Source organism: Triticum dicoccoides, chromosome 3A (genome assembly GCF_002162155.2).
Source record: "Triticum dicoccoides isolate Atlit2015 ecotype Zavitan chromosome 3A, WEW_v2.0, whole genome shotgun sequence".
Taxonomy (NCBI): domain Eukaryota; kingdom Viridiplantae; phylum Streptophyta; class Magnoliopsida; order Poales; family Poaceae; genus Triticum; species Triticum dicoccoides.
In genome coordinates, this window is record NC_041384.1 from 638,728,409 (window position 1) to 638,739,906 (window position 11,498).

Below are 11,498 nucleotides of genomic sequence, written 5' to 3' on the forward strand. Positions count from 1 at the left end.
GAAAATAAGAACGTTGTTGGGGCTCGAGTGAGACCCACACTTTATTGTAGTGAGATAGAGGGAGAGCAAACATGTTAGTCCATGGGTATTTTTATCATGTAACATGGTAAACGGGCTTTGAGCTGACAATAATGGTGTCTAGCGGCATTTTTGAGCATGCGCCTAACGGAGTGATGGCATTTTTGAGCAGTTGAAACTCCTAGCGACAAAACTGAGTACCGAAACACAACTAGTGACACAAATGGTAAGAACCCTAATATAATTGGCCCTTACCTTCGGAAACAAAATATTTTCAATGCTAATAAATGTGTACATCTTGCTTAAGCATAAATTTATCAAAAAATGCTTAAACACAAGTAAATTGCAAGAAATGTATATGTAGCAGTGTGAACTGTATTGCTAATTCCATCGGAAGAATGTACATGGAGCCAGCAACAAAGAATAAAGACACACATGTACACAATTCGTAGAAAACACTATCACTGTGACACTGTCATTGTCTGCATATACGTACAAATTACAATATTTTACAACATGTACTGTACTGTATTGTCTCCTAACGGCGCCCGTTTTTCGATTCAATCGGCCAAATCCAAGCCCTGATTGAACCCAGAAAAACTCTAAAGATTGAAAAGAATGCAGTTAAACGCTTAACTAACACACCTTAAACCGATCTTGGCCCAAATAAACAGCGAGAACAGCTGATGGAGCGTGGGTTTCTTAGACTTGGATGAAGGAATGGCAGGGCACCCCCATGAGCTGCGCGAGGCTGGTGGACCGGAGCTTCCTCTCCGTGACGGCGGGGTCTTCCAGGAGCAGCACCTTGTCCTTGTCCTGCACGCCGGTCATGTGCAGGTGGTCGCCGTCGTCCCGCTCCCGGCCCCGGTACAGCAGCCGCTGCTCCCTGGGCCACAGCCCGGTGGCCAGTGACAGCAGCACCTTGTGGTCGCCGAAGGTGGAGGTGGCGTCGATGGACACGTCGTGCTGCCACCCGCCGCAGCCGGCGGACACCCGCACCAGGATGGCCTCGACCACGCCGTCGTCGTCCGGCCCCCGGCGCTTCTGCACCAGCATCCCGCCGGGCCGCACCTCCCACTCGATCCTCTCGTGCTCGGCCACCATGGCGCACATGTCGACCCCGCCGCCGATGCCCACCGTGCTTTTGGACCGGCTCCGGAACAGCCTCCTCGGGCTCGGGATCTTCACCATCTCCTCCTCTGACGCGTTCTCTCTGTTCCTCTCTGCCTTGCGTGTGCGATGAACAGATGATGCCGATGGATGGCTAGCTAAGGTGCTCTCTGGGTGTTGTGCTGCGTGAGGCTTGATGGAGAGACGCCTGGGATTTTATAGGTGGAGAAGGTGCCGAGGATGAGGACGAGAGCCGTGCGCGGGCGCGAAAAAGGAGAATTAAGATATGGTCATCAATCGGCCGGCGATCTGATGATTGCACATGCGCGGGGGGAGACCTGCGGCGCCGTATTCTATTCATTGCAAGCGCTGAACTCCATATAGCATATCGAAGAAGAGATCACTCGATCGGTTGGAGGCGCGCACAATGATACCCGTCGCGTCATTGGTGTCGATTTAGGTCATCAAGTTTTTTTTTTCTTTTTGAGAAAAATTTAGGTCATCAAGTGAAATGTAATGGGTGTGTTCCGTTCCCAGGCCCAATTCTCGTGTTTGGTCCACGGAGGAACGGGAACCCACTCATTCCTCAGAACAACATATTCGTTAGATATGCCGAATCTGGCCGTTCTTCCAAATCAGCCGAACCACGCGGAATGGCTCGCTCGCTCGCTTCTCTCTCGCGACTCGCCCACCCTGCGGCCCGCGCCCCAGCCGCCCGTGACCTCTGCCCTCTCTCCCTCGATGCCCATGGCGGCGGCCGTAGCACCTCCCCTCCGCAGCAATCCCCGTCTGTGGCCGCAGCGGACGCGCAGCCGAGGACTGGCTCGTCGGAGATGCGACTTGCATCACGCCTGCTACACTGTTGTTTACCGCCCCTCGTCTCTCCGGTGGTTTAGGAACGGCGGCGGCCAGCGTACAGGTCGGGGTGATCCAGCCGCTAGAGGAGCTACTCAATCTGAAAGGCGACGAGCGTCGTGTCCACTCCTTGGACGGAGACATCTTGGTGCTATACAAGCGGCTGCTCGATCTGGACGGCTGACGCCCGCAGCTGGAGCTGGCAGATAAGGCATTTGTAGATGGTCACAACCATGCAGCGACTAAGAGCATCTCCATTCGCTCCCCCAACAGCCTCCTAGGACGAGATTTTTTACGCTGGCACCGAAAAAATTCTCCAGTCGGCCCCTCAGTACACCGAATTCCGCCAGTTTGGCTCATTTCCCGGCGATCCCAGACCGAACCCAACGCACCGGGGAGCACGTGGGGGCTCCGGCGGAAGGAAAAACAGTGCATGTGCCATCATTGTCAGGCGAAAAATGATTTTCCACGTCCAGATTCGCCCCCTCCACGCACTACCCCTTCCGCCGCCGTGCCGATCCCGGCGATGCCCACCTGCCCACCGTCGCTAGGAAGGCCATTTCCTTGCCAAAAAGAGAGGGTTCGCTGCGGCATCCTCCATCCCGCTCTTGTGCGAGCTTTCCGGCGCTGCGGCCACGCAGGTGGGGATACCGGCAGCTGCGCGCCTACCACGCCCGCTAGGTGTTCGGCGGTTTGTCTGTTCGGTCGTGGACTCGGACGACGAGGAGGCATTCGCGGCGCTGCTGGAGGAGGAAGCCGAGGTCGACGCCTAGGACGAAGAGCACCTCATGGTCCTAGCCGCTCTGGTCGGCCTGTTTGCGAGTAATGCAAAGCCGCGGCGAGGTGGCTTGGCGTCGTGCTGCCAGAAGAGCAAGCAAAGGCATCGCTTGGAGGGCTATTGCTTGCTCTATGCCGACTACTTCGCCGACGCTCCACTGCATGGTGAGAAAGTATTTCGGCGTCGATATCAGATAAGTCGAAAGCTCTTCTCAGAATTGTGAATTCCATCTGGGAGTTCGACAACTACTTCAAGTGCAAGAAGGATTGCACCGGCACACTTGGATTCACCTCACTCCAGAAGTGCACGACAGCTATGAGGATAAGGAGCTCCCGGTGATATACTGGAAGACTATGGACGCATGGCCGAGTCCACCACCATTGAGTGTTTGTACAAGTTCTGCAGGGCAGTGGTGACAGTGTTTGGACCACAATACTTGCGATCACCCAATGATGAAGACACTGCTCGGATCCTAGCACAAAATGCAGCAAGATAATTTCCTGAGATGCTTGAAAGCATCGACTGCATGCATTGGGCATGAAAAAAAATGTCCATTTGCTTCACAGGGGATGTACAAAGGCGTCAAAGGAGCTTACAGTGTGGTACTTGAGGCAGTGTCACACAGGACCTCTGGATTTGTCACTCCTTTGCTATGCCAGGAACTCACAATGACATCAACGTACTGCAGTGCTCGAATGTCTTTGCCAAGCTTGTTGAAGGTCATGCTTCTCCGGCGAACTTTGAGGTCAGTGGAAGCCAAACAAGAGATACTACCTAGTAGATGGTATCTATCTGAGATGGTCCACATTTGTGAAGACTATCTCAAACCTTGTGCCAGGAGGCAAGAACTCTTACTTTGCCAAATGTCAGGAGGCTTGCAGGAAGGATATCGAGCGGGCCTTTGGTGTGCTCCGATCTTGATTTGTTGTTGTCCGGTACCCCGCTGACCTGGTCGAAAGATCAAATGTGAGAAGTCATGACTTGTTGTGTCATCTTGCACAACATGGTCATTGAGAGCGAGCAGGAAGAGCCAATATTTGACACTGAATCATATTACAGGCAGGGTCGTCTTGCCCAAGTTGATCACCAGTTGGCTGCCTTACTCAATATGCGTTAGGAGATCCGAGACCCACATGTGCATCAAGAACTGCAGCACGATCTGGTGAAGCACCTATGGAGGCTCAAGGGCAACGCCTAGCTCGATGTGTGATGAAATATGAGTTTTATTTGTGTTTGAATTATGAGTTTGGTTTGTTGAACTATTTGATTTGTATTGATTTCTGTGATGAACTATGCGATAAAAATTAGTTTTTGTTGAATTTATGCCGAAACACGCTGAATATGGGCCGCATTTGGGCCAATTTGTGCCGAAATTGGGCTGAAATCAGCGGCTAGGGGGGAAACTTGGGGGTCGGCTGGGAACCCACCGCCGGTTGGCCCCCAGACGGCGCTATTTCAAACCCCTGGGGCCGAACCGCTGAAGATGCTTTAACAGCAATCAGCGACAACGAGTTGTTTGTTGCACTAATCTCTTGTTAGTACATAGGATGCAACCTCCGAATCCTCAAATCACCATCTGTTGACCAGACGTGATGACGCACAGTTCCATTTAAAAAGCTATATGTGCAAGGTAATCTGATCATTTCTATGGCAAAGAGCTGAAACTAAATCAAATTCATCTTCATTCTATTTCACACTTCCAATCAAACACCCAAATGTAATCATTCCATCCCACCTAATTATCCCTATCGAACAGAGGAACGGAACCGACCCATTATAATAAAATGAAACCATGAGATTCCATTTCACTTTGTTCCCGAACCAAACACACCCTTGGTAGACCATGGGTCCGGGTTCTTGTCGTTTCTTCCTGTCCCAGCGTCCCTTTCTCGCGTCGGGTGCGTACTTACGTGTTGTTCATAACCATAGGTCCTAGTACCACTTCAGAACCTCCGCATAAGTGCTCGTCTGCGCTTCCCACGTTGAACGTTATGTCTGCTTCGTCTGCGTTCCACATGAACCTCAACATGAGCTGCTCGTTTGCCGCTTCTCGCCACACCTGAGAGGTAGTCTCCCAGTGTCGATGGCCGAGCAACTTCATCTCACTCAAAGTGTCCTCGCTCTTGATCCTCTCCTCTCATCTCCAAGCAAGGACAACTTAAACCTCATGCTTATGCTTAATTACTTTAGCACGATTCATGCCTACTCGTGTAGGGTGTATGTGTCGTTCATCATCTTAATTAGTCAGCGGTAGTTTGCGCGCAATTTATTTACCACACACATGATAAATTTTGTACTATTTTGTGTAGCTTCTCATGTAATCACACATATATCATGTATTAAGACGGGTTGCAGTTGCACCAATCCGAGGCGAGCGTGCCGGCTCTCCTGGGAGGTGCGACAGGCTCGATGGAGTACGTGGTCACCATTGGGATTGGGTCACCGGCATTCGGCCAGACCCTCATCATCAACACCGGCAACAACGTCTCCTGAGTGCGATGCAACACCCAAACCGGCACGTTGTTTGACCCAATGGAATCGAGCTCCTACGTGTCATTCTCCTACACCTCTGTGGCCTGCGCACAGCTTGGCAGACAGTGGAACGGTTGTTCTCACGACCACCACGAGTACGTCCTCAGCAACTTGGACGGCTCCTACACCATGGGGACGTACGCCTCTGACACCCCGGAGATGACCGGCTCGGAAGCCATCACAGGCTTCCAATTCGGCTGCAGCCACTCAGACGGCTTCGACCCAGGCTCGACGGCTACCTTGAGCTCAGTGGCGGGTGCATAGTCGTCCCATCATAGATGGCAGCAAAGTACTAGCTATGATACCCCCACTACAGGTTTAATACATCTATATATCTAAATAAATTACAAAAATATGGTTCAACAACAATTCTGTTATGGGGCGGATAGGGACATTTGCCCCCCTCCCCCAACCACGTTCCATTTATTCAATAGTTATTTGCAATTGACTACATGTATTTTATAAAAATTATTTGCATCACGTAATCACATATATATCGTGTATTAAGACGGGCTGTTGTTGCACCGGTCCGATGCGAGCGTGCCGACTCTCCTGGGCGCCGCACTAGGCTCTATGGAATATGTCGTCACTGTTAGATTGGGTTGCGGGTATTCGGCCAGACCCTCGTCATCAACACCAGCAACGACGTCTCCTGGGTGCGATGCAACACCCAAACTGGCATGTCCTTTGAACCAATAGTATTGAGCTCCTGCGTTCCATTCTCCTGCACCTCTACGTCCTGCGCACAAGTTGGCAAGCAGTGGAATGGATGTTCTCACGATCACTGCCAGCACGCCCTTAGCTACCTGGATGACTCCTACACCACGCGGACGCATGCCTCAGACAGCACGGACGTGCAAGTTGGGCAAGCAAAGCCCAAAACAGGTGTTGTTGCTGGCTTAGATCAGGAGCAAAATTAATGTGATTAGCAAGGCCTGGAATTACCTGCCGCAACCTGGCTATTCTCCGTTGTCTTCACTGGTCTTCAAATGATCCTGGACCATGGACCCACCAACAACATTCCCATCTTGCAAATTAGTTCCCCTAGGGTCTTGGAAATTCTGCTTTCTGTGCACCTCACCTGCCCTAGGATCGTAATCTCTTATATCTTCCCTAGGGTAGGAATTTCTAAACCATTCAAAGAGCATGGTGCCCCCATGTCTGGTTTTGTTAAATTGATGACAATCCCTATGGACTAGTGGTTGCTTTGACTTATACTTTAAGGTTTTTCCATAGGCAATGCTTGAACACCATATGTTGGTTTGAAGGTTAAAAGAAGGAGATTATGTGTTGACCAAGGTGCTATTCGAGGAGTTATCCAAAGGCTGGTCATGTGAGAGTTGAACCTATTCGAAGCATGTACTGAAGAAGATTGTGTGAACATTCATGTTTAACTTTAAAACTTCATCTTTATGAAGAGAGAAGATATGATACAAGGCGGATCAAGACTAAGTAAAAAGAGTGGATTCAAGTTGATCAACACACAGAGCATAGAAGATCTACCAACTGAGATCAAGTGATCACATGATATCTTTCGATGGGCTTGCATCAAAAGGAAGGTCTCGCATAACCCATGGAGGATGACATCAAAGTGGTGATCGTCATCAAGGTTGCGTTGTGCAAGCTCAAGTGGAGCATCATGAAGGGATCACATGCTTGAAGCTTGTTGTCCATTCTGGTGATAATAGACATGTGAAGATGTGCCTAAGAGAGGCTCACTCATAGTGGATGGGAGCAATTTACTAGTCTTCGTCATGCCATCACAATCAAGAAAGGTGGTCCAACTTGAGGAGCTCAAGATCGTCATCATCTACCTCAAGTGGACTATGCACAAGGCAAAGGTATAACCTTGATAGGTTTTCTATTTTACCAGTCACATGATGTTAGTTGGGAGACCGGGTTATAGGATCGATAGTCGTACTATCAAGGGGTGCTCTTGAGTGAATAGCTTGTTCTTATCGTTCTTAGAGAGCTCAAACCTTTGCATCCTTGGTATAATCTTTCTTGGTTCTTGTTTGGCTTTTCTCTATGTGAGTTTTAGAGCTTGTGGTTATCTTCATGTCTGCCTCAAGTTCATCGAAAACAGATCTCATATGCGTCCTATATTGTGTTTTTGGTGATGGAGTTTTTGCCAGTCCTTATTTGAGCAAGGGTTCTCGTCCTTCTATTATTGATATTTTCTCTATTGTTGGTTCTTAATAACCAACCAGCTTGAGTTCGTTGATTTCTGAGTTCATTTGTAGAAGTTATTACAGTTTTGTTTTACCTGTTTTCTGCAGTCTCTTCCAGCGGTTGTACCGCTCCAAGCATGGACGGTACTGCCGGGCTTAACACCGGCCCAATCACCGCCCAAGGGGAGTTTCTTCTCAGGTTTGGGTAGTGGAACACAGTAGTGGCTAGCCGGTTGTTCCGGTTATTTCGGTAATAACCGGTACAACTGATGTCGAGAGCAGCTATATCACAATGGAACTTGCAGCCACTTTGCGAACTCAGGGGGCGGTTGAATCGGTGCTCGTATTGCCCATCCACCTGTCCAGGGCGATTTCTCTCACTTTTGGGTCATGGTACTAAGAGTTGGTTGTGTAGTTGTTTCGTTTATTGTTTCAATAACCGGTACAACCGGACGTCACGATGGTTGTACCGCTCAGGCCACAACAGCCACAATGCTTCTTGCCTAGAACGGTTGTACCGCTCCAATGTTGTTCTACAGCGTAAGCGTTAAATCCATGGGGGGGGTATTTAAGGGGGTTTTCTTCCCTAATGGCCCCAACGACCTTGAGCAAGTTTCCCCCCCACCATCGTTGACCTCTTAGAGCTTGCTTTCTCTCTACCCCCTATGATTCTTGCTTCTATTTGAGGGAAACGAGAGAGGATATCTAGATCAACATTTCCACCAATCCTTCTCTCCTCTAGGTGACGAGAACCCTTTGGATCTAAATATTGGAGTTCTTTTGTGTTCTCTTCCTTGTTCTTCCTCTCATGTTCCTCAATAGCATTAGTTCCTTGGTGGGACTTGGGAGTGAAGTACTTGAGCACTTCGTGTGCTCTTGCCATTGCATTTGGTGCATCGGTTTGAGTTCTCCATGATGGTAAGTGGAAGTGAAACTTGAGTAGCTTATTACTCTTGGGTGCTTGGGCACCCTAGATGGTTGGTGTTGTTGTGGAGCTCAATCATTGTGGTGTAAAGCTTTGGGAGCCTCCAGTTAAGTTGTGGAGATTGCCCCGGTTCGTACAGGTTCGGTGACCGTTCTCAAGGGTCCCTGAGTGGAGTCACGACACCTTGCATTATATGAGGGCGTGAGGATAATACGGTGAGCCATCGTGGAGCATGGAGAGCATTGTGCCTCCCCACGCTCTAAAGAAGATTAGCATCCGCAAGGGTGTGAACTTCGGAATACATCATCGTCTCTGTATGCCTTGATTATCTCTTACCTGAGCCCTTTACTTGTCCACTTACTTTTATGATAGCCTTTGTGCTTCACGTTATATATCTTGTTATCATTTAGTCGTTTATCTTGGTTAACATATGTTGTTGGTGCACATAGTTGAGCCTAGTTGATTTAGGTTTTGTGGTTGGTATATTAAACGACAATTTTATTCCACATTTATTCACACCTACCGTAATTGCTTTAAAACGCCTATCCCCCTCTACGCGGCATCCACGTCCTTTCACCTATCCCCCTCATCATTTTTCTTGCAATATTGGTATATCTCTCCCCCCTGTGTTAACTCTGCCAGAGCACCTAAACTTTCCATAATTCCCTATCATGTCTTCCTACTCTTGATCCGGTGGTGCCCAGGGAAACCCTGACCCCGAGAGAGTCTCACTTACGAGCCCCAAGTGTGGCAAGGGGTGGCAATTTATATGAACTAGACGAATACCCCGCGTGTTGTTGCGGGAGTTTGTATGAAATAAAAACTACACGGAACTAATCAACCTAGCTTGTGTCTTTAAGGTTTCTCTTGTAGCAATATAATTGTTTATCAATATTTTATAAATAAATATACATCTCTATGTGTAAGTGTAAAATAGGACAAAAATAAAACAAAATATGCATATATGCGTGATTTCTTTCATGCAGCACTGGATTATGAGCTGCATGCATGCGTCCTTTTTTTCTTGATTATAAAACACCCTTTAGGCGTCAGTTACCACATGCATTTGCATGCATGCATCGGTCCCTACATGTGGGTGGTGAAGTGGCTCTTATTGTGTAGATATGATGGCTATTATAGAATGATCTAGTATATCCAACGGCTAAATCAATTTATATGATGTGATTTAAGGAGAAGCGAGAGAATTCCTAATAGTGAGGTCTAGCTATTTAGATATCGTAGATAAAGGAATAAGAAAGCGTATTTTTACAATATGGTTCTGGTCTCAACAACCCAGGGCCTCCGGGGTCAAAAGTAGGCCACAACCCCAGCCCACAAACATTTTCAGGTCTCTCGTCCATGCAAGAGTGTGAACTTTTTCCTTTTGCTTTGTTGTTTGTCTGCTCCTTAGAGATAACTCGACATTTCTCAACAGCTAATTCCCCAAAATCAAGCATATTCTCTAAACATAACTTGAGGATAGATGAAAATTACTATTATTCATCTTCATCTTCACAAATTCACCATTCATCACATCGATCCCCATTCAAGTATTTTCCCCCAATTCCCATAATCTCAACATCTTTTCCCCCTAATGTTTGAAGCTCACAAGTTGGGTACACATCACCAATAATTGCTTGAGCTACAGAACAATCCTTTGTAGCAAAGGTATTGTGCGATTTTGTGCTCTCCCGAAGCTTAATAGCTTTCTTCATTTTTTTACTACTTCTAGCAATCCTCGCCATATAAAGTGCGATTTTGGCGAAGTCTACCAAGAAGCTACCAAGTTTATTGCAGACCGACAGAGACGGAACACCGCAGAGGAAAAAAGACATGCGGAGAGATGGACGACCGGGAGGCGGAGACGAGGCCACCAGAGGCGGCCGGACTACCGCCGCTTGCTCTTCAATCCCGTCCCGGCGGCCGTGCAGCTACACATCAGATCCATCCGGTGTCTCCTATTACCCTAGCAGCGGCATCGTTGGGCGGAAAGGAGGAGCCGGCGGGATCGTGTGGTGCTCGTGGCGATCTGCCGCGCGGTGAGATCGGACGGGAGGAGGCGCGATGGGTGCAGTGGCGGGCGTTTTTCTCCGACGGGAAAGATCCTGTCATTTGGATCGAAGGGCGTCTTCGATTTACTCCGCGCTCGTGATGGATGGCTCTCCTTGATCTGGAGAACGACGTCCTCGCTGGCGATTATCTCCCGGACGGCGGCAAGATTGAGGTTGGTTTTAGATTCATTCTCGATATTTATGAAGTGGTCGTTGGAGAATGTATGCAGGTGGATGTACAACCGAAGTCACCGGAGCTAATCGATATGACGGAGCCGATGGTTCCTGCAAGACCGGGAGGGCGGTTTTGGGCGCTTCTAGAGAGTGATGACGAGGAGGAGCAGGTCCAGGGCCATATCCCCATGAGGAATGCTAGAGTTCCCCTGGCCTCGCAGATCGCTGGTTCATCGCCGGAGCCTAAGATCAAGACCGAACGGTGGCGCTCATCATCTCAAACTTCTAGACCGGCCATGAAGCCGTGGAGCGGTCCAATTCCTAAGGTAATGAGAGAACCGGTAGTGTTGTCAGACTTTTTGCCAGAAAATTGGACTCTTGTCACGCGGAAGAAGAAGAAAGCACGGCGGCCGCCGGTGGCGCAGGCGCTGGAGCCGGTGACCGACCGTTCGTGCGTGATTCGGGCGGAGCGAATCTTGCGTTTGAACGATCTGCTGGGACCTGACGGACTGGAGAAGGTGGGCCTCTCTGCGGGTGCACTAGCGTCTGGGCCGTCGGGTGAGGGAGATTTGGAAGTGGGTGGGCCGGGATTAGCGGGGCTAAAGGCCCAGGCAAAACCGGCTGGTGTCGAACGGGCTGTGGAGGCTTACGTGCATGAGATCGCATCGGTCGGCGTGTCGTCGCATGCACGATTGGGTCCTCTCTGCCGAAACATTGTTATCGCTATGGTTCGCCGCTGCGGACGGATCGGTTTTCCTTCGGCTGTGCGTGGACGAGCGAGGCGGGCATCAGGCGACTCTGGCGCGCTTGTGACGACGGTAGGCGAGAACGAGATGCCGCCCAAGGCTCAGCCATCGGTGAAGACTCAAGTGGCATCGGGGGCC

General features: G+C 49.5%; 1 protein-coding gene across 1 annotated transcript; it reads right to left on the bottom strand.

Annotated features, from left to right (window-relative positions):
* Nucleotides 1-583: 583 nt before the first annotated feature.
* LOC119272424 (BAG family molecular chaperone regulator 2-like) lies at nt 584-1,209 on the bottom strand. The gene has a single exon (XM_037553916.1). The coding sequence runs from the start codon at nt 1,207-1,209 to the stop codon at nt 721-723; it is 489 nt and encodes a 162-aa protein (XP_037409813.1). The 3' UTR covers nt 584-720.
* Between the last annotated feature and the right edge of the window lie 10,289 nt (nt 1,210-11,498).